The 23,703-nt window shown below is 46.2% G+C and overlaps 1 protein-coding gene across 1 annotated transcript in view; it reads left to right on the forward strand.

The window, feature by feature from the left end:
• Nucleotides 1-23,703, forward strand: part of ENTPD3 (ectonucleoside triphosphate diphosphohydrolase 3) — a 33,562-nt gene that overhangs the window by 4,078 nt on the left and 5,781 nt on the right. Inside the window, exons 3-6 of the mRNA XM_040994936.1 lie at nucleotides 6,178-6,295; nucleotides 13,009-13,159; nucleotides 14,757-14,916; nucleotides 15,829-16,062. Of these exons, the coding sequence (XP_040850870.1) occupies nucleotides 6,178-6,295; nucleotides 13,009-13,159; nucleotides 14,757-14,916; nucleotides 15,829-16,062 (663 nt within the window). The remainder of the gene's footprint in view (nucleotides 1-6,177; nucleotides 6,296-13,008; nucleotides 13,160-14,756; nucleotides 14,917-15,828; nucleotides 16,063-23,703) is intronic.

A 23,703-nucleotide genomic window follows, 5' to 3' on the forward strand; every position in this document is an offset into this window, starting at 1 on the left:
ACCCTGAGGTTCCCACTGACCTCTGATAGAAGGTCATACATGCACAGGCGGAAAAATAGCGGGGGGAAAGGTACAGATGCAAGGCTTATGGAGCTGAGGGGAGACATTTAAGGTTCCTGCCATCCTTAAACTCCAGGATCCGGGACCTCTGCCCTTGGCCCCACATTTCAGAAGGACCAGTTCTAGCTCCATGCCTCTCCATGGGAAGAAGCTATGTGCTCAAGCAGAGCCTGCACTCCCACTTCGAGAACACGCTGCAGTGCCCAAGACCCTGGGATCCAGGGTAGACGCTGGTTTCCTTCTAAAGAGGGACTCACTGCTGACCACAGAGCATTGCCAGAGCTTGCAGGGGTAAAATCAGAGCATGGAGGTAGAGTCTGAGTGGTCTACATAGGGTTACAAGGCGCTTTATAGATCCACCAGGAGCAGGAAAAGATCAGATTTCGGGTAAGGGGCAAGGCAGAATCCACCATTTACACCATTTACAAAAGGTGGCCTCAGACCCTAAAGATGCCAGGGACAGGCTTGTCAAGGAGTTGCCAGTGGATGACTTGTCTGGGAAGTGAGTGAGGATGTGCAGGCTGGAGGGGTATGGGGAATTGGACTAGAGAGTAGAAAAGTAAACTGAGTAGAGAAGAGCACAGTCAGGTAGTACATAAGGACATTTCCATCAACATCAGCAGCCTATAGGATATAGTCCATAGGCTATAATAGAGCTGAAAAATGGCTGTCACCTTGTGATGTCATCATTACCATCATGATGTCACAGCACAGCATGTTGCTCACATTTGGGGTAATGCTGGTGTAAACAAACCTACTGAGTTGGCAGTCATATAAAAGTACGACACATACAATTATAGTCGGGACACAATACTTGATCATGATGATAAATGTCTTTACAATGCCCCCTCTTGTATTGTTACATATTTAGAGCACACTGCATCTGCTTATTAAGAAAACAGCTAACTACAAAACAGCCTCAGGCAGGTCTTTCAGGAGGTGTCCAGAAGGAGGTATTGTTGCTGTAGCTTTGTGTGTTGATGACTGTCCTAGAGACTTCCAGTGGAACCACATGTGGAGTGGGGACAGCCTGGGCAGCCCTGGGCTACTATGTGTGTCTTTGTTTTTAACAGAAAATGTTAAAAAGTGAAAAAAAAAATTAAAATATGGATTTCTTTGAGATGCAGTGTGGCAGAGAAAGAGGGGGAGAGACAGACAGACACGGATCTTTTAATTCGCTTCTCAAATAACTGAATCGATGAAGCTGCTGCAGGTTGAACCCAGGAGCCTGGGACTTTATCTAAGTGTCACATGTGGAAGGCAGAGGCCCAGAAAGCTAAGGTTAATTTGTTATTGGATGAAGAGATATATATTATATTATTTATAAACCTTGCGTCAGCTGAATTTATAAAGTCTGCCAATAGTACACAGCGAGGCCCTAAGCCCTCACCTACTCAATGACTCACCCACAGCAACTCCCACTCCTGCAAGTTCATTCAAGTGTCCTATACAGGTGTCCTATACTGCATTTCTTATGCCTTTTTTTTTTTTTTTACTATGCCTTTTCTATGTTTAGATATGCTTAGATTCACAAGCACCATTTTGTCACAACTGCCTGCTGAATTTCAGTGCAGTAACATGCTGTGCAGGTTTGTGGACAGGGAGAGTATGCTGTGGTATGCTGTAGCTTAGGTGTGTAGTAGGCTGTGCTGGGTAGGGTTATCTGAACACATTCTGTGATGTTTCCAATGGTGAAATTGGCCAGCAACACCTTTTCTCACAACATATGCCTGTCGTTAAGCATTGCTTGACTGTAGGTTCCAGGGCACTAGGGGGATCACATCCCACTGAGAGGATCACACGTGTTCAACGTGGTCTGTGTTCCTCCACTGAAACATATGAGTTCACTTTCACTCAGGCCACCCTGGGAGGATCCCAGAAAGCATAGGTGGAGGAAATGGGGGAGTGAGATGGGAGGTAAGACAGCCAGCTGGTGGAGGCCTGCTACCCAGCAGGTTAGCGCTGTGGGCAGCTGAGGCTCGGCCCTCCCAGGGATCCTCCTGGAGAGGAGCTGGTGCAGAATCCCACAGCCAGGGGCCTAGAGACATGTGCTTCAGGTGTTCTACGCAAGCGTTTATGTGCCAGCTGTCATCAGCCGTGGGTTGACAAGTTGTTCCTTGGGACAAGTCAACACCCCCGCATTTCTGGCATATTGTGTGCTGAGGAAGGCTCGGGCCACTTAGAGGGCCTCTTGAGAGGTGCAGAGTGGATGCCTGGACACAGCAGTGGGAAGGTCTAAGAAGATGTGGGCAGGAAACTCTCGGTGACTGTGCCATGAAAATATATTATTCTTATTATCACCGTCTTTCAACTGAGAAAGTTACAGGAAAAGGACAGACATGTCTCAGGATTACACAGATTGAACACAGCACAGCTGCTATGGAGGAAAGAAAAGAAAGCAGAAGACAGCAGCCTAAACAAGGGTCTGGAGGAACCACAGGCCAATTCAAAGAGGGGGTTGAAATCTCAAAACTATTTTTTTTTTTTTTGTCAAGCCTGATGCAGATGCAAGAGACAGGAAGTTGTACAATAAGGGAAGATTGGCTCCGATGGCCCATTCTGCTTAACTGAGTGATTAAATGTCAGAAGGGAGTAGCACTCTTGGCCAGCTGAGGCAGCATCGGAATGACAGCCTTGGAGGAGGACAGTCCACGTGTCTTCTCTCAGGGCCTCGGGAGCCTGCTGTCCTTTGTGCTGTGTGTTAGTGGCAGGAAGGTCATTGCAGAGAGAGTTTTTTTTCCGTGAGCTCTGTTTTGTTTTGTTTTTGTATGTAGCTGACAGTTGCCATCTGCCGATATCTTCCTCTTGAGTCTCACCCTTCACACTCCTCAATCACAGACAGTCATCTGTCTCCTCTAACAGCCTCCTGGTGTCACTGCTCAAGGGGGGATTAGCGGCGAGGGCAGGAGGGAGTTGCATAGTCTTTAGGACTCAGAGACTGACTTTGCTATGATCTGATCAGCCTATAACAGTTTCTTATTTTGTGTCCAGTTTTCATGGGCTGTTATAGTTTACATTCCCATGTGCAGTCATGAGTCTCCTAGCTCAACTACAGTCAGCTATGTCAAGATCCTTCGCCGGAATCTTGCTCAGCAGCCTGAATTTCCGCTGCACTAGGGCCTGGCCCTGGCTGCTGCTAAGAGCAAAAAACGAACCATTGGTTTCCTTCTTTCTAAAGATAACACTAAGTTGCTTGGACAAATCGGGTCACCTTTCATCCAGCCGCTCCTATATATGTTACCAAGAGCGTGCTTTCAAAGAACTTTCTATCCAAACAAAGGGAATCTGCAATACCATATCACACACCTATTCTGTAATTAGCTTAGGCTTTCTTGGAACTATGTGAGAGCATGGGGGATATAAGTACAGTTGGGATAGTGTGTTGGATCCCAGTTCTGTGCTGTTGAGCATGACTTACTTACGTAAACCCCAGTTGCCCTATGATCGATCCTATCCGTCTTTAAAGGTAGCAGCATGAATTAAATCACTTTGTGCAGAACCCAACCTAAGTGCTCAATGTTTATTACTACTACTATCCTTGGTGCAGTAACAGTATTAATAATTAAATCTAAGAAAACTGAGTTAAAGACCCTTGTTTTCAAAAACCTGCATCTCTTTTAATTCACTGACTAATTAGAAGAGACAAACCTCTCCACTAGTTCACACCACACTCGCCTGTAACGGCCAAGGCTAGGCCAAGGCTGAAACCCAGAAATTCAATCCAGATCTCCCACATGGCTGGCAGGAACTCAATTCCCTGGGCTGTCACCGCTGCCTCCCAGGATCTGCATTAGGCAGGGAGCTGGAGCAAGGAGCCAGGGCCAGGAATCAAACCCAGGCACTCTAAAGAGGGTGTGATTATCTTAACTGCTAAACACCCGCCTCTTGACCTTTGCTTTTGCCTTTAACAGGAGACGGCATAGCCCTTAAGTATTGGACCAGAGAACTCAGCACTAAAAGACTGTTGGTTTTCAGTTAACCCCTGAGTGTATCTTCAGACCCACATTCAAGTCACATGTTGGGTTTTTTTTTTTCTGGTAATACATTAGACAGAGGGTTATTTATTAATTTTCATCCAAGTATCATCTGTCTAGCTGAACTGAAAGAAATCAATGCCCATCCTCTTTCTCTAACAGAACCCCACTGAGTTCCACTGAGATGGGTGGGTGTGTGAGCTCTGAGAACTAAAGACCAATTTTCTTTTTTTTTTTTTTTTTTTCTTTTCTAAATTTAAGTGAATGATGATGGGGGAAGACCAGTGTTAGAAGTAGAGTCAGGCCTCAAAGTTGTCCCCTGTTGACATCTCAGGAGATGCTGGAGGGGGCAGCCATTTTCCTAGGCTCCTGGAGTGAAGTCTTGTTTTGTTCCAGACCCTGGTGAGAGCTGCGTCCTGGTGTTGCTACGGATGAGAAGCGATACCTTTCCTTCTTTTTGGTTTTGGCCCAGCAGCTGCAAGCTTTATGCATCCTTTATCAAGAGTTGAAATAAAGGCTGAGGGGAAAGCAGGCACCCTCTCTGCTCTGGATCTGTAGGGTCAGTGCCAGGCATGACAGGGTCAGTATGAATAGGGGTGATCAGACCTGTAGTAGCAAGGAAGAAAGAAGGCAGCCTGATGATAGGGAGGTGCCCAATTCAGGGCTCCCTGGATCCCCCTTGCCTTCAGGGCTTGAATATATATATATGTATATATATTCAAATATATATATATGTATATATATATTTGTTTATTTTGGAAGTTTGAGTTAGAGCAAGCGCTCTCTCCTGTCTTCCAGTTTATTTCTCAGATGGCTGCGATGGCCAGGGCCAGACCAGGCAGACACCAGGAGTCAAGCACTCCACCTGGGTTTCCCACATGGGTGGAAGGGGTCCAAACGCTTGAGCCATCTTCCGCTGCCTTTCCCAGGCCATTAGCAGGGGGCTGGTAGAAGCAGAGCCACAGGGCAGGAACTGGTGCCATGTGAGCTGCTCATGTCTCAGCAAGCAGCTTTACATTCTGTGCCATAACACAGGTCCCCTGGGTTTTTAGTTTAAACCTGCACCTCATTCTCACAGTGAGTCTCTTCTGAGACAGACTGTGAACAATGATCCCCTTGTTCACCATGTGGATGTCATGTCAGGATCCGGATCAGCATTCAACAGGCTAAGAGACTGCTCAAGTGCAAATACCAGTGTCTGCAGGATGTTATATTTCACTATAATAGAGAAGCTGTGATTCGGAAAGTAGAGCAAAGCTTTTTTAGTCCCATTTCAAATGAAGCAAGCATTTGTAACAGTAGAAGGTTGGAAATCTCCTAAGTGTTAAACAAATTATTCTACATCTCACAATGGATGTGATGAATGTATTGGAAATGATGATATGGGTCTATTTTTATTCTCAGAGAGAGAGAGATGTTTATAATATGCTGTTAAGAAAAGATCATTGTTGGGGCAGATGCCGTGGCATAATAGGCTAAGCCTCTGCCTATGGCACCAGCATCCCCTTTGGTCACTGGTTTGAGTCTCGGTTGTTTCACTTCCAATCCAGCTTCCTGCTTGGGCTCCTGCACCCACATGGGAGACCTGAAGGAGGCTCTTGATTCCTGGTTTCAGATTAGTTCAGCTTGAGCCGCTGCAGCCATTTGGGGATGGAACCGGGGTGGCAGATCTGTCTCTGTCTCTCTCTTTCTCTCTGTAACTCTGCCTTGCAAATGGAAATAATGGGCATTCAACGTAGCAGTTAAGAAGCCCACCTTCCATGTCAGAGTGCCTGGATTCCACACCCATCCCTAGCCTCAGTTTCTAGCTTCCTATTAATGCAGACCCTGGAAGATACTAATGATGGCTTAAGTGACTGAATTGTAACTGAATTTTCTGGCTCTTAGTTTTCCTGTTTGGCCCCAGATGTCACATATACTCGAGGAGCAGAAGTAAAGCAACAGATAGGAGTTTTCTTCTATGTCTCTCTCTCTCTCTCTCTCTCTCTCTCTCTCTCTCTCTCTGTCTCTGTTTCTCTCTTCTCTTTTTGGCCAGCCCCCACCTAAATGACACAGTGTGGATTCAGGGCTGCAGGGTGTGCAGCGGCAGACAGGGAAAGGAGCGCTTGGCATGTTGCTGACCCTTCCTTCCCTTTCTGTTCAGTATGGAATCGTGCTGGATGCTGGGTCTTCCAAAACCACCGTCTACGTCTATCAGTGGCCAGCAGAGAAAGAGAATGACACTGGAGTGGTCAGCGAAACCTTCAAATGCAAAGTGAAAGGTAAGGACCCAGCTGGTTCAGGGCAGCTCATAGGAAAGCGGGATACAGGTTTTTCAGAGACCGAGAGGTCCTGAGAAGCTGTCCGGTGGCAGGAATGGGCACTGGGGCAGGAGGAGTCAGGGAAACAGGAGACTGTGCTAGCGCAGCTACTCATCAGGGAACAACCCTAAGCAACAGTCACTTTCCTTCTCTGAGCCTCCGTTTTCTCATCTGTAGACATGGGCAGGGCATGTCAACAACTGTGGATAGGCTGAAATGATACCCTGAAATACTTCCATGGATGTTGAGAAGAGACACGATATTTCCAAGTCAGAAATGAAGGGTGGTTTGTTACAGCAATAGCAGTAGCCGGAGTATTAGTGTCTTCTTGCAATGATTCTGACTCCCAGTTCTGTCAAGAGAGCCAGACAGTACATGCTCGTGCAGTGAGTTGTGTTAAGACGAGTTCTGAGTTTAGGAAACCTGTAGCCTTTGTAGTGAGCAGTGAGCATGCCTGCATGTTGCGGCAGAGGAAATGACAACCTTTGTCTTCTGTGACTGCTTGCCCTGCAGACAACCTTGAGCACATGGCAGCCAGCATCTCTGTCCATAAGACTGGCATACATCCAAGAGACCCATGGACAAATTGTTTTCCAACAAAACAAGCATGGAATAGGGTGTATTGAGGGCAGAGGCGTGCATGAGGAGTTGATGGAGAACTAATAAGCACATGAAAGAATTACCGTGTTCTAGTAAAGCTTCATTTGTAGACACTGAAATGTTGGATTTCATTTATTTCTCATAAAAATACTACTCTTTCCATTTTTTCCCTGGCCATTAAAAAAGTATAAAAATCTTTTTATCTCATAGGCCGCACAAAAAGAGTCAACTGGATTTGGCCAATGGGCTGCCAGACCTGAAACAGAATCTCATCAGCATCTTTCCTTCCTCCCTGCTTTGCTCTCTCCCTTCCTCAACTTTCTCCCATTTCCTTGTAAATGAGAGAGAAAACTTCCATCCACTGGTTCACTCCTCGAATGGCCACAAAGCCAGGAATTGGGAACTGGAATAGGGTCTCTATAGGAGTGGCCCAGGCCCAGGCAATCAGCCTGCTGCTGCATCCTCGGTGTGCACTAGCTGAGGTTGGGAGCAGAGCTGCGAGTGAATCCTACACACTATGAGATGAGCTGTGAGCAGCACAGGCAGTGACTAAACTGCTGGCCCAAAGACCGACTTCAGTTACCAACATTTTTAATGTCCTTTATGCAATTGTTTTTTTGCTTAAGATTTACTTATTTATTTGAAAAGGCACAGTGACAGAGTGGAGCATGTAATTAAATACATATTTTTTTGTGATTTTCTTTGTTCACTAACGTTAGGTTTTTAAGACTCAGCTGTGTCAATGTGAGTACCTGTAACTCATTCATTTTCCCCAAATGATGGACATTTGTACTTTTTATGCTTAATAATAAGGGTAGGCATCCTTCCATCCCTTGTAATTATTTTTGGTTTTGTGAAACGCCTGTTCCTTATTTTTCTACTGAATTGATTGATTTTTCTTTCTGATTCATGGGGAGTCTTAATTTTTTAATAGGGACTCTCTCTATGTATACCTTGAATATGAATGCTTTGCGAATGTAGTCATTAGATTGTTTCTAGTGTCTTCTCACCATCTGTAGTTTATTTCTTTAGTTTCTTCACAGTGTCTTTTGATGGCTGGCGATTCTCAGTGTTTATATGTTTATAACTACCAGTCTCCTTGGTGATTTGCCCATTGTATGTTTTGTTTTCAAAATCAATCCTTCCCTTTTCTGAGGTCATAATAATATTCATCTGGCAGAAACTTTATTATCCTGTCTTTTACAATGAATTATTTGTTCTAGATACTCATATTAGTTGGTGCGTATATTTCTGTATACATCTTTTTTAAAGGCACTCCGCTGCTTTAGAGCATTTTGATCTTTGAGTTGGCTTGGAGCTTCCAGACTTGAGAGTCCTGGATGGTCAGATAGATTAGACTTTATACTTGTTCTCCAAGCCCCCAGCAGTAAGTGGCCCAAACCTAATTTCCTGGAGGTCATGGCATTGAGAAGCTGGGAAGCAGGGTTAACCTCCCCCTGGGGGAAGCTTGAAGTCTTTTTGGGTAACCTGGGTGTGTTCTGAGCATCTGCCCTTGCAGGAGGGCACTATCACCATGAGGCACATGGGGTTGCAGCTTGGGTCTTCTAGAAGCAAGTGTTGAGGCAGAATTGAGATGCTGGGTAGTTATGGGATCCACTTCTGCGGCGGCTAAGGCAGCAGAAAGACAGGGCAGAAGTCCAACTTCAATATCAAGTCTGATGAAGCTTCAAGCTGTCATAGTTGTCCTGCAGTGCCTTGAAATAGCTGAGCTGAAACAGTCATTGCCAATGTCATTAGGCATCTGTGCCAACTTAGAAAGATTAAGATCCTGAGCAATGCAGGTTTCTGCAGCTGAGGCAAATGCTGAAGGAGCTGGCCACTGGCACCTGCAGGACACATCTTCAGTTTCAACACAACAGAGGAGTTGGATGTTTTCTGACTATCGCTTGCAACGTTCCCCTCAAGACACAGGCATCGGTAGCACTGCTCTGACCCAATTACCAGCTCATGTCTGTTCGGCCAATTCCTGGGACGTTTCTTCACCTCCAAGCATGAAACAAGACTGCAGGTTGCTGTCTTTTAAAGACAGATCACCTTCTTCAAGCAAGAGGGAGAGCAGTGCAGGATACCGACTGAGACATCCCCACTGCGGGTGATCTAGAAGGCTAGATCACTTCTCTGAGCTTTGATTTCCTCATCTCTAAATAAGTTAACACCTACCCCATAGGCTTTGAAGATTGGATGACAAAAAGAATGTAAAACAAGAAGCAGATGCACGCAGGCAGTAAGTGCTAAGTGCTAGCTGTTATTATTCACGGAGCACTACGCTGTGGAATCCTTTGGCTAATAATTACTCTGTCCCATGGTTAAAAGACCTTCATTCTTTGCAGACAGCAAGTGACCCCGATCTCCCTGTGGTTACAGGGGTAGAGGTCAGGCCCTCATGGGGAGGAGTGCAGGCTGCCTCTCAGAGGAAGAGGCTGCTGGACCCACCCTGGAGGCCACATTTGACTGACCAAGGTTCAAGGTCATGGATCCTGGAACACACCCATCAAGGATCTTTTCTCCTGTGATCACAGTGGCCTCAGACATCCCATGGACACTCAGAATGACCAGAAGGCCACCAACTACAGCTTCTTTAATTACAGGCTTGAAGGCTGGCAAGTGTCATTCCCTTCAAGGCCACGTGGCTGTTTCAAGGGTAATTGCGGTGTCTAATTTCTAAGCTGCAAGTTTCCCAGGACTTTTCAGCCTTGGCCGATCTGCAGGGAGTGGTGAACGCTCGCTCAGTAAAGATGGCCAGAAGCTTAAGCCCTTGAAACTTTCTTTTTCCTGGGGTCCCGATGGGATCCAGTCATCTGCTGCTCCCATGTTCCAGAGTTCACTGCGCCCTGCCTTTTCAATGATTCAGACGCTTGGGCTGCTTGTGGTAATGCTGGTCCCTTGCTGAGCCTGGTTGCCTGATTGCCACTCATTCTCTTTTGCAGTTTCCTACTGTCTTCTCCTAAAAGAGATGTTCAGGACAGTTTTCTTCTAAGCCAGTGGTTAAAAATTCTTCAAGCTCTACTGGAGCCTAAACAGAACTATCTCCACCATTGAAATGCCTCAAAAGGATGCTTCAGGAACCAGGTGCTAGGCTATTAGAAAGTAACCTTTGCCAATAGTTGGCCAAAGTTCCAGCCGTTAATTTTTATGCCACTTGTTCAGTTCCCTCTGTATTGAAATAGCAATTCCAATTGTTTTCTTTAAAAAAAATTATTTATTTTTAATGGAAAGGCAGATTTACAGGGAGAGAAGGTACAAAGAGAAAGACCTTCTGTCCACTGGTTCAATTCCCCAAATAGCCACAACAGCCAGACCTAAGCCAATTCGAAGCCAGGAGCCAGGAGTCTCTTCTGGGTCTCCCGTGTGGGTGCAGGGTCCCAAGGCTTTGGGCCATCCTTGACTGCTTTTCCAGGCCACAAGCAAGGAGCTAGATGGGAAATGGAGCAGCTGGGATAAGCACTGGCACCCATATGGGATCCCGGCACTTGGAGGTGGAGGGTTAGCCAGTTGGGTCATGTGCCACACCACCATCCTCCTACTCTATTTTCATGGGGTTGTGAATTCCAGTATCCCATGAGTTTTGAGCCTCTTGTTGCCATCTAGGAACCTTAAGAAACATGATGCAAATAAGCTTTGATTTGCATATACTGTAGGGTTTCACCATTTTGTCTTGCTCCTAACCAGTTCCCAACCAGTGACCAGCTCTAGCAGTCTGTATTTTGCTTGCCCCAGTACCTCTTCTAAAGAGACAGATGCTGGTTTGCAAATTGATCTCAATGACTGGTTCACTCATTTGTTGGGTGTTTGCTGTTTGTCAAGAGGTGTTCTTAGCACTCGGAACTCGCAAATACAATATACAAAAATCTCTGATGTAGGTTTCTGGAACTGATCGTCCCATGAAGGATATTAAATATTAAATGGGTATTTAATATATCAGGGAGACATGCAGTAAAGAGAAATCTTTGCAGTCTATGGAGAAGCCATTAGAATAGTCTAATCAAGGAGCTAATGATGTGACTTAGGATTTTAAAGGGTTGCTCTGTTGATACAGAATGTAGGGTCAGGGGCCGAGATGAGCAGCAGGAAAACCAAGCAGGGCTGTTGGGTCACTGCAGGTGACGGATGACGTCAGGCTTGCCTTGATCAGTGTCTGCCAATGTGCAGAGTGTCGCCCTCCTCCCCATTCTGCAAACATTTGCAACGACTGGGGGCATTTTTGGTTGTCACACGGAGCCAGTGATGCTGCTGGCATCTAGTGGATAGGGGCCAGGGCTGCCACCCAGCACCGTGCAGTGCACAGAACAGTCCCACCACAGAGGATTTGCCAGTTTAAGATGCCACTAGTGCCAAGGTTGCGAAACACTGGTTCTGGAGGAAAGAGAAAGGCCCAGATTTAAGAGATATTTGAAAGTACAAGCCAACAAGATGTCAGGATGGATTTCACGTAAGCCTTCCAGGTTGATGTGTGAACCATCAGTTCAACTATGTGTGACTCATAACAAGCATCAGCTGAAACCAGCGACACTAGGGGCCACTAAGAGTGGAGTAGGTGAGGGGATCAGAGGAATTTGGTTTGGGTCACATAAATTGAAGATGCCTATCAGTTATCAAAGCTAGAAGACAGCAAACTTCCCTGTAAACAATGGCATTATAATTATTATTGCAGATTTATGGGCCATATGTCTGTCATAACTACTCTGGCTCTTAGCACAAAAACAGTCACAGGTAATATGTTAATACTACACACATATATGCACTGTCTTTATTTTAAGAATTTTATTTGAAAAAAACAAACAACTCCTTCCACTCTGAACTTCTGGGACCATGCTGCAGGATGCTTCAAGCTGGGCCCTGTTTTGCTGTCTTTTGTCAGGGATAGGAGGCCATTCCTCCAGGGAGTGAGGCCAGGTTAGAGGTTCTGTTCTTGGCCAAGGTTGGGAAAGCCTGTCCTTGCTTCTGTAACACCAAAGATGAAATCCATGTGCTGTGCACTTTAATAGACATATCCAAGGAAAAATTCTAGTTAAAATTTTCAGTTTTCATATGGTTTGTCCTAGCTGGAAAACGGGTGGGAACAGCTGAGAAAGAACAGTGCAAGAAGGTGAAGGCTCTATCAGTTCTGAATATACCAGAGAACTTTACTGAGGGTTCATATTTTTCCATCTTCCCTGTTGGTCCTGCACTTTGTTCTTTCCTAAACATGGACTTACTTAAATTCAGATTCTGGATTGACAGATTACATTCACATAATGCCATTCAATGCAAGTGCAAAAAGCAAGAAGGGATGTTTATGTCCTACTATGTATGGGTCACTAGGAAATATTGCTAAATGCAAAAAGGTAAAGTGGAAAAAGGTATATAAAATAAGTTACCATTTATCTAAAAGATGGCTAATACAAAATCTGTATTAAGTCTTAAAAATGGTCGGAGAAGGGCCTGGCATGGTAGCCTAGCGGCTAAAGCCCTCGCCTTGTACATACCAAGATTCCATATAGGCACCAGTTCTAATCCTGGCAGCCCCACTTTCCATCCAGCCCCATGCTTGTGGCCTGGGAATACAACTGAGGATGACCCAAAGCCTTGGGACCCTGCACCTACATGGGAGACCCGGCAAGGGGCTTCTGGCTCATGGCTTTAGTTCGGCTCAGCTCTGGCCATTGCAATCATTTGAGGAGTGTACCAGTAGATGGAGGATCTTTCTCCTCTCTGCAAATCTAATCTGCTGTCCCAATAACAATAAATCTTGTCTTAAAAAATGTCAATCACTGTTGAAGCTGGGGGTGGATGCACAGGGATGGGCTTATTATACTGTTCTCTCTACTGCCGTGGATAGCTGAAATTTCCAAGTGAAAACATTCCTTAAAACAAGCTGTGGATCAGTCCTTCACTTTCACAATTCATTCTTCCCAGAGGCTGGGAGTGAACAGATCCATGCACGGGACTTAGCACATCTACTGCTTTCAACTCCCTGCCCGAACTCAATCATTTCCAAAGCAGTTCTTCCTTTCCTTTAAAAACTGTGACTGGTTCCTGAGAATGTTGAGAGATGCAGACTTACTGCTTTTCAGGCTCTGGGATCTCCAGCTATGAGAACAACCCCCAAGATATCCCCACAGTCTTTGAAGACTGCATGCTCAAGGTCAAGGGGCAGATCCCAAGCCATCTCCACCCATCTACCAGTGTCCATCTGGGAGCCACGGCTGGGATGCGCTTGCTGAGGTAAAGGGGAGAATGGCAGACGGGGTCCACTCGATGAAGACAACCAACAATGTGGCTCTATTTCTGGCAGCATGCCCAAAGAATTCCAAATTCTGCCACAAACTCGGAGTTCAGAGGCTAGAACAATTTTAGTCTTTGCTTCAATATCTGGGAAGATATTTCTAAAACTGATTACCTCTCCCTTGGTCATTCCACTGAGACTTCTGCAGGGGCCTGGGGAGGGGACGGAGATGCAATCCACTCATGGGTGTGTTGGCAGGGCTCTAGAAAAATAGAAGTTGGTTTGAATTCCTGGTATTTTGAGATGTGTAAGCAATGAGCTAAACATTGTAGTAAGTGCTACCACAGCTGTGTGGCTTCTGCCTTATGTACAGCATGTTTCTGGATGCTGCTGGAAGATGCTGGAATGTCTGATGGTAGGGAGAGTAGACAAAACCTCTGGAATTTTTAAAAAACAAACCTCACGTCTCAGTTGATCAATCCATTCCTTCCACATGCGCAGGCCAGCCTCACTGTTCTCCAATGTGTTTCCATTCTTCTCCTCTGTTACATTTTTCCTTGACTTTGGTATAAAATAAAATTAGTTCCAAAAAAAAAAAAAAACCCCGCTAAATTGAAATCGGGTCAGGGTGGAGGCTGCTCCAAGGACTGGAATTAAGGGTTTCTCACCAGAAGATGATATTTCCTCTTCTTCAAAGGCAATTTTTCTATGATATCAGTCACTGAAAATTATATATGTCTGGACATGAAGAAAATATGAAGGAATGAACAAACAGAGGCATGGTAACATGAGCATGAAATTTTTTAGAAAAAAGTATGAATCACAAAGCAGCCTCAGTTCCATGGTGCCTGTTCATGCAGCTGCCCTGGCCTTGTCTGCAGCTTGAAGCGCTGCTTCTTGTTCTTGCTGAGCCAACGGCAGCAAACTAGTATCTCCAACTTTCTCAACCCACTGACGACAAAGGGAATAGTCTCCAAGATAAGCCTTCTTTTGTAGGGCAGAATGGCCACAAACGGACAGACGCTGTAACGACCCTGCGCCATGTTGCCACTCCCCTGTGGGTCAGCACACCCATGGTTTCCAGTGGCCCATGACAACTGTCATGTCTCTCATTATGCAGCCGTCCCAAAAAGTGGAGCAGGAGCAGCTGGAGCATAACCCTTCTCCTTGCTTCCTTCCCTCTAAGCTCACCTTCCTCTGGTCTGATGAGGGCTCCTCTCTGTGGTGCCCCCAAGAGACAACAACCCTTACACCTTCACCCATCTCTTCCTCTGCTGATCTGGAACAAAGCAACAGTAGTCAAGAAGGAGGCTCTTTTGACCAGCTGATTACTAAAGAGTAGAACAGGAACAGGTAGGGGAGGGGAGTCGAGGTCATGCTTTTATGGAAAGCTGTTTTCCTGCCTTGGCAGTTCAACAAGTGGCAAATGCCTCTGGCCTTCACAGTCTTCCTGGGAAGCTTCATCTTGCCAAAGGGGCTTCGTGTAGTGAGCTCAGCTGGAAAGCCATCCCTGCAGGCAGCTGGGGATGGGAAAGTGTGCATGTTCACCCTGTGTTGTCTGGGCACTCAGCTTTTTGTGTTCTGTGCCTTGAATAGGTTGAAAAATGAAACAGCAGCTAATGAAGTCCTTGCAAGCATCCAAAGTTACTTCAGATCCCAGCCTTTTGACTTTAGGGGTGCTCAAATCATTTCTGGGCAAGAGGAAGGGGTATACGGATGGATTACTGCCAACTATTTAATGGGAAATTTCCTGGAGGTGTGTGGAAACAAATGCATGGTTTTTATTTCTTCCTGTTTATCTCTTCTCCAGGGAGTGATTGCTTAAGAAAGGTACCTGCCAAGAGGGCCATCTGCTCTGTGTCACTCCTATCATGTAGTGCCATTAGAGAAACACCCATGAAATAAACAGTAACTAAGAAAAGACACTTACAGATAGCTTGGAAGAAACACAGGATCGTAGACAGGATCAAACACATGGGGAAGGGGTTTATGGTCACTTTACTGTGGGAAATTGGTGGGAACAGGGTCTAAATTTAACACTGGGATCTAAGTCTTCAGAGGACAGCTAGAGAATGGCCCCTGGGAAGAACTCCAGAGCCGTCGGAGCTCCGAGGAGGTCTGCTTTGCCCAGTCCCTGGGGAAAGAAGCAAGTCCTCTCTGTGTCCCCAGGCTCCTTACTGTCCAGTTGCTGCACTCCCTGCTCCTTTGGGGTAGAGGAAAATCAACTCCAGGAGACCATCACTCGGTTAGAGAGAACACACAAGACCTAGTTCGTTCCCCTGCAAAGGGGTTTTAAATTCTTAAACTAACTGCCAACAACAGCTAATATGTGGGAAACTTCCATACTTGAACACTAGCCCGTTTTTTGCTCCTTTCTGACCTCCTTGCCCACCCACCGAACTGCGGGCCCTTCCTGCCTGATGACTGCCAACAGCAACAGCGTGGCTCCTGAACTCTGCCAGTCCCTGTTACGTACACTTCATCTGCCCTGCTCTCATCTCTATTTCAACTCAGTACCCTTGGAAATGACAGGAGAGACCTGAGCCGGAGGGTTCCCTATATTATTCTACTTAGCGACAGGAGATGAATCAAGGGTTGCCAATGGGCAGATGGGCAGAAGGGGATGGTACCTGCAGCCTTTTCCTCACTTGCTTTTCTCACCACGCAGAAGAACCTGTGGCACATGTGGGTGCATCCACACGGAGTGGAAACCACGGGTGCCTTGGATCTAGGTGGTGCCTCCACCCAGATAGCCTTTGTGCCAGGAGAGAGGGTGAAGACGAAGACCAATGACATCATGCAGGTGTCCCTGTACGGCTACACGTACGCACTGTACACACACAGCTTCCAGTGCTACGGCAGGAACGAGGCTGAGAAGCGCTTTCTGGCAATGCTCCTACAGGTACCTGAGTGGGGGCAGGGAGGGCAGTGGCAGGTGTCCCCTGGAAGGTCTGAGCAGAGGGGTAGGGTGCCCCATGTTTGTGGAATTTGTCCTTTTGATCACAATTGGAAATTATGGCATTTTCTTTTTAAAAAAATGTTTTTATCGGAAAGACAGAGAGGAGAGACATACAGAAACAGATTTTCCATCTGCTGGTTCAGTCCCCAAATGGCCACAATGGCAAGAGCTGAGCTGATTCAAAGCCACGAGCCAAGAGCCCCTTCCATGTCTCCCATGTGTATTCAGGGTCCCAAGGCTTTGGGCCATCCTCTATTCCTTTTTTTTTTTTAATTTATTTATTTTTATTGCAAAGTCAGATATACAGAGAGGAGGAGAGACAGAGGGGAAGATCTTCCATCCGCTGGTTCACTTCCCAAGTGGTTGCAACAGCTGCAGCTGAGCCGATCCGAAACCAGGAGCCAGGAGCTTCCTACAGGTCTCCCACGCGGGTATAGGGTCCCAAGGCCTTGGGCCATCCTCAACTGCTTTCCCAGGCTACAAACAGGGAGCTGGATAGGAAGCAGAGCCACCAAGATTAGAACCAACACCCATATGGGATCCTAGTGCAGGCAAGGCAAGGACTTTAGCCACCAGGCTACTGCACTGGGCCCAGGCCAGCCTCTATCTTTACAGGCCACAAGCAGGGAGCTGGATGGGAAATGGAACAGCCAGGCGCTTACAGGTAGAAGATTAACCAACTGAGGCATTGCACTGACCCAAATTATGGCATTTTCCAAATTTCTTCCAAGGAACCAAGTCTGCTTGTGTTTTATCTCCTATCTCTCTCTTCCTGTCTCTGCTTTTTGTTCTTCTATCTCAACTGTGTTGACCATTTCTAGAGAATTGAGTAGGTTGCCCAGGGAAGCTCCCAAGTTCCAGATGTTTTATAGATGATTCAGGACCTGGACTCCCATTATGGACTCCAACTGTTTTAAACCAGTAGCTACGTATAAGCCCAAGAATGTTGAGACTTCTCTGTATACAGACAAAAACAAAATATCATTGGTCACAGTTAAATATTGGCAGAAAGAAGAGAGAGCAGGGCCTGCCCTGGGCTCAGCCTTGGATTGGAGGGGTGTATATTAGGCAGGCTCCGTGTGGTAGTAGGGCAGGGCTTTCAACCACATTTCCTTTATGCTGGGCAGTGATTCCTTGTGTGCTGGGCACCGAAGGATGCTTCAGGCATCCACCTGTGACTGGAGTGGATGGGACATGCAAGTGGGCTGCATCAGTGATGCAGGTCCTAGATCCTAGCATTCAGAGGGCATCCATCTCAGCCAGGGCTGGACTGTTAGGATGAAAGGGCCACAGACCCTGGCTGCCCATGGGACCCTAGAGGGCAGTGGCTGAGGCCGGGCAAGGGCCTCCTGGACAGAATGCAAGTGATTACCCCCCAGTGTTCGGGAGAGCAGAAGCAGGGTGTTCCAGCCACGTGGCCCGCAGAACAGCTGGACCGGCTGGCGTACATACTGTGCGCAGCGGCAGTCACATCTCCAGAGGTCATGACTTTCAGGAAATTGCCCTCTGGTTGGTTCTAGTCCCTCTCCAGATGAAAAGCTGCAGCTCCAACACGTGTGCATGGGAAGGACAGATGTGAGGACCCACACACAGCACAACCCTCTTCTTCCCCGGCCCCAGGCTCTCAGACCTCCCCTACTCAGTCACAGTAAAGGGCACAGGGGCTCCAGAGCCACCTGGCTTCCACACTTGCCGCTTAAGCTATTTCGGCCAACCTGCCTGCTTCTGGGAGAACAGCTCTGAACAATCCTCTCGGCTCCAACTCCTTTTCTTTCCAGCCACGCTGAATGTCTCCCCTTCCTCCAGCTCCTCTTACAGCCCCAAGCGGTGTGCGCTCCTATAGCCCATGTACTCAGCAGGCCATAGAAGAGAAGCGAATACTCTACCTCCCTCAGGTCACAAGTCGGCTTGAGAACGCAGATCTCCAGACACAAGTGCAGGCCCAGGGCAGGGGAGGCGTGAACCCCGGAAAACAGACACGGGTGCCCTCTGGGTGTGTGCCAACGTGGCTCTGCCTGGGAGACTTCTGACTCAGGTGTGGGAAGCCATCCAGAGCAGAGGATGCCTCCCACCGCGGGCAGGTGCATGCCTGCCTGACCAGCACTTCCAAGGGTGAGATGTGTGTTGCCAAGCTCTGACTCGGAAAGCTCATACAAATTATTGCGTCATGAACACTGGCTCACTAAACTTGCAGGCGAGGATCTCCTTTACTCTCTACCATATTAGGAGCTGTCTAGCGTGGTGAGAATGATATCTGGATATATATTTTGCCAACTGTATTCGTATGAATACAGGTGCCTCAGGGCTTAGGTGTCACTCTGATAGCATGACAGAGCCACTTTCATTCTTTCCCTTTCTAAGATTATTTCCTACCAGTTTTAGAGTGTATCATGTTCAGTTTAGAGTGAAACACATTTAGAAAACATAAATTATTTTTCCTAGAAATAGAATTAACTGGGCCCAGCGTAGTAGCCAAATGGCTAAAGTCCTTGCCTTGCCTGTGCTGGGATCCCATACGGGTGCTGGTTTCTGTCCTGGTGGCTCCGCTTCCCACCCAGTTCCCTGCTTGCGGCCTGGGAAAGCAGTCGAGGACGGTGCAAAGCCTTGGGACCCTGCACCCACAGGGGAGACCCAGAAGGGCTCCTGGCTCCTGGTTTTGGTTTTGCTCAGCTTTGGCCATTGTGGCCACTTGAGGAATGAAGCAGCAGACGGAAGATCTTCCTCTCTGTCTCCCCTCCTCTCTGTATATCTGATTTTGCAATAAAAATAAATAAACCTTTAAAAAAGAAAGATATAACTGCTACTAACATACTATTACATTTTATTCCATTTTTTCCTTTGCATGCTTGACTGTGTATTTATAAACTTGGCCTTATATAGCATATATGTAGTTTTATTTAACTTAAGAACATAGCATGAACAATTTTCTGTTGCTAATATCCTTTGAAATTAGTTTTAGTGGGTACATAATAGTCTAAATATTGTAATTTTTCAAAAAGTTTATCTATTTTTGTTTAATTGAAAAGCAGAGGACACAGAGAGAGTCAAAGCACAAGAGAAATCTTCCATCTGCTGGTTCACTCCCTAATGGCTGCAAAAGCCTGGTCAGGGTTAGGCACTTCATTCACGTCTCACACGGATATCAGGCACTCAAGTACTTGGGTCATTGCTTTCTGCTTTCCCAGGCATTAGAGCAAGCTGGCTCAAAAGTGGAGCAGGGGCTGGTGCTATGACATAGCAGGCTAAACCTCCACCTGTGGGCACCAGTTAAATTCTGGCTATTCCACTTCTGATTCAGCTCCTTGCTAATAGCCTGGGAGAGCAGAGGAGGATGGCCCAAGTCCCTGGGTGATCCAGTTCCTGCCTTCTGGCTTCACAAGGGCCCAGCCCCAGCTGTTGCCGCCACTGGAGGAGTAAACCGGAAGATGGAAGATCTCTCCCTCTCTCTCCTTCTCACACTGTAACTCTGCCTTTCAAATAAATAAATAAAGTGGAGTAGCCAGGATTTTCAAGCTGGTGATCCAATATGAGGTGTTGGCATTGCAGGCAGCCGTGTTAACCTGCTGTACCGTGATGTTGAGCCCTAGATACTGTACAAAACAAACAACTAAAACGATTAGACAAAATACATCCTAACTAGAAAAACTTCTGACCATACAAAAGGCTGTTAAGCTAAGAATAAGGGAAGCATCCCGCAGTCCATGCACTGAGAGCATCAGGGCGCACAGTGTGATGTGTCTCCCAAATCAATATGTAACTTGTTTTCTACCCATGGGGCCCCCTTAATGTATCACGGCCGCCCCCTGGTGGACAGCAGGCTATGTTCTCTTTTGCTGCTATCCCAGTAGCACAATGACCCTTGCCCATGTTACCTTAGGGACTGCAGATTTGCAGATTTCACTTCTGCAGCATAGAACCAAAGGATAGGCAGATTCTTTTTTTTTTTTTTATTGAAATGAACAAATAGGCAAGCGTCCAATAAAATTAAAGTCATTCAGATCCCCACCCATGTTGTGATGACTTTTTGAAATCTTTAAACTTCAGAGACTGCAAGACATTTCAATAATAAGATCTTAGCTAATAAGGATCTATTCCTGGATTTTCTATTCTGTCCTGTGCATCTGTTTACCATTCCCGGGCCACTGTCCTGTTCTTCCACTTGAAGTTGTTTTTCTGCTCTTAGAGGCTCATTTTGAACTTCAAAACCATCTTAACTAGTAATAGAATTTTTTAATGATATTGTGATTACAACTGCATTGGTTCACATATTAATTTAATAAAAATTGGATTACTAACATGAATTTCTTTTCAAAATTATAAAATATCTTTGTCTATTTCTATACTTGTACATTTCAATAAAATTTATAATACCAATAATACCAATAAAATAAAATACCAATAAAATTTATAATACCAATACCTCAGCATTGGTTCTGTGCCCTTGCTGTTCAGTGTAGCTTCTTTGTGGTTTAAACTCTACCATCATTACTAATAGTTCACCAGCTTTTCTCCCCAAGTTTAATTTGGTTTATGCTAACATCAGCTTATGTTGTACTTTTCTAGTGAACTTTTTTCTCTTTCAAGGTGACAGCTTGGCCCTCTTCTGACAGTGCCATGCCAGCACTAAGGTCAATGAAGTTTGTTAAATGCTAAAGATTGTTGAATGCTGAGAGGCCAAACTTGGCACACTGGCTAATTATTTCTAAAGAATGCCATAACAAATAACTCAAACACAAGAAATAAGAGAGTTAATATTTACTTAGCTTCTTCTATGGGCCAATTCAGAAATAATTCAGACTTTTTTATGTATTTTTAAAGTATAATACTTGGGCCCGGCGCGGTAGCCTAGAGGCTAAAGTTCTGCCTTGCATGGGCCAGGATCCCATATGGGCGCCGGTTCTAATCCCGGTAGCCCCACTTCCCATCCAGCTCCCTTACTGTGGCCTGGGAAAGCAGTCAAGGACAGCCCAAAGCCTTGGGATTCTGCACCTGTGTGGGAGATCCAGGAAGAAGTTCCTGGTTCCCGGCTTCGGACTGGCTCAGTTGTGGTCACTTGGGGAGTGAATCATTGAACAGAAGATCTTCCTCTCTGTCTCTTCTCTTCTCTGTATATCTGTCTTTGCAATAAAAATAAATAAATCTTTTTTTAAAAAAAAAGTATAATACTGGCTCATTTGGACCTGTGTGTTAGATAGCCAGTTAACTGATTTGATACATATTTTTTCAACCAATATTTCAAACTCAGGGTGATCTAAATTACAGACGAGGTATATCAATTTTTGGAAGATCGTAGTTTTTCTTTTTTCACTTCATGATGTAGAAAGAGACCTGCTTACCTCCTCTGCAATCATGGGAAGAACTTTCTGGATGACACTCGTCTGAGTGTGCTGGAGAAGCACAAAAGCTCTGAGGGATTCTGTGTGGAATCTTGTCCCTGCCTTTGTGAAATCATTGCACTGTTTTGATGTGTCCCTCGGTTTCTTCATTGTTACAATTAAAGGACTAGAAAAATATCTAAGTCAAGATTTTACCATAGAGGAAGCAGAGTGCCTTGGTGGCTTTGCAGTTCAGCAGAGTTTAAATCCAATTCCTTAGAAAGGGGATTCCACGGGCAGAAACAGACATGTTTAGAAACTATCACAGGATGCAAAATCAAGGCCCTAACTTGATTTTTTTTTCTTTTTTTTAAGATTTATTTATTTATTACTGGAAAGGTAGATACACAGAGAGAAGAAGGTGCAGAGAGAAAGACCTTCTGTCCACTGGTTCACTCCCCAAGTGGCCGCCAATGGCCAGAGCTGAGCCCTTCCACAGCCAGGAGCCAGGAGCTGCTTCTGGGTCTCCCCTGTGGGTGCAAGGCCCAAGGCTTTGGGCCATCCTCTACTGTCTTCTTAGGCTACAGGCAGGGAGCTGGATGGGAAATGGAGCAGTCAGGATTAGAACCAGTGCCCATATGGTATCCTGGCACGTGCAAGGCAAGGATTTTAGCCACTAGGCTACTGAACTGGGCCCCTCCACCTTGGTTTTCATATCACATAAATTGTAAATGGATAAAATACTTAGGTTTAACAAGATATTTGCTTGCAATGACAAAATGAAAAACACTTCAGTGTTCATCTAAAGAATAAATTTAAAATAAATTCTACTGATTTGGGCAGTGAAATATCATGCGTCAACTAGAACGAAGCCAATGTGCATGCACTATGCATGAAAAGATCTCAGAGATACATATTTTTTTACATTTATCTATTTGAAAGGAAGAGAGGTGGATAAACATATAAAGAAAAAGAGCAGTACTACGATGCTAGATGTTCTGCCTTTGTCTGTACCTACATCATGGTGCACATGGGTAGCAGAATGTTGAACCTGTAACTTGTGGGAGGAATATACTGCTGTCATATGGGGAGGGGGAGGGGGGAGGGGAGGGGAGGGAGGAGGGGGAGGGAGGGGAGGGGGGAGGGGGAGAGGAGAGAGGGGGAAGGGAGAGGAGAGAGGGGAGAGGGAAGGGGAGAGGGGAAGGTGTGAGGGGGGAGGGGGGAGGGGAGGGGGAGGTGAGGGGAGGGAGAGGGAAGGAGGGGAAGAGGAGAATCTATACATACAAAACAGGATCACGGAAGAGAATAAATTAAAAAAAAAAGGAAAGAGAGAGAGAGGAGGAAGAGTCAGGGAGTGAGAACACACCCCCATTACTCGTTTATTCCCCAAACACACACAGTGACCAGGACCAAAGCCAGAGCCAGGAACTCTAGCTCGGTGTACCATGGGAGTGGCACAAACCCAACTAGCTAAGCCATCACGGCTGCCTCCCGGGGTCCCCCTTGGCAGGAAGCTGGAGTTAGGTACTGAACCCAGACACTCCAGAGTTGGGTGTGGGCACCCCAACCACTTCTGAACTGCCAGGCCAAATGCCTGCCCTGCAAAGGGCAGAACAGTATATACAACGTGCCATCATCTAAGGTTTGAAAAACGAGAAAGGAAAGATGAGAGGAAACCCCACTTGCATGTACATGGAAATCTCTGGAAGGACATGCAAAGACTGCTTCCACAGAAGGGTCAAGGGGCTGAGAGTCGGAGGGAGACTTAATTTTCATAATATATGCTTATTTTCCCCTTTTGATGCTTTTCCTAGGGAGACAGATAATATGCTATTCAAGATGATCAATTAGGGGTCAGCATTTAGCTTGCCTTCATATTGGGGTGCCTGGGTTCCACACCTGCCTCTGGCTCCTGACTCCACCTTCCTGGTGATGAGGCCATGGAGACAGCGGTGATGGCTGTTGAGTGGCCTCAGGACGCTCACACAGGAGACCTGCATTGGCTTTCCTGTCCCTCGCTTTGCCTTGGCATTTTGGGACATGAACCAGCAAAACAGACTATATTCATTCTCTCTCTCTCTCTTCCTTTTTCTCAAAATTTTTACATGATGAGTCAAAGGGACTGTGTTCACATCAAAGTGGAGTTCATAAGACGTGCCTCCCAGAGCCGCCTTAGGGGCTCATCCGGCACTGTGAGAGAGCCCAGCCTTGCGTCTGCTGTCCCACATGACGCTGCTCTCCTGCCTCTAACAGAGTCATCCCGACAAGC

The sequence above is a fragment of the Ochotona curzoniae genome, unplaced genomic scaffold (genome assembly GCF_017591425.1).
Source record: "Ochotona curzoniae isolate NIBS_2020 unplaced genomic scaffold, NIBS_Ocur_1.0 contig_908, whole genome shotgun sequence".
In the NCBI taxonomy this organism is placed as follows: Eukaryota; Metazoa; Chordata; class Mammalia; order Lagomorpha; family Ochotonidae; genus Ochotona; species Ochotona curzoniae.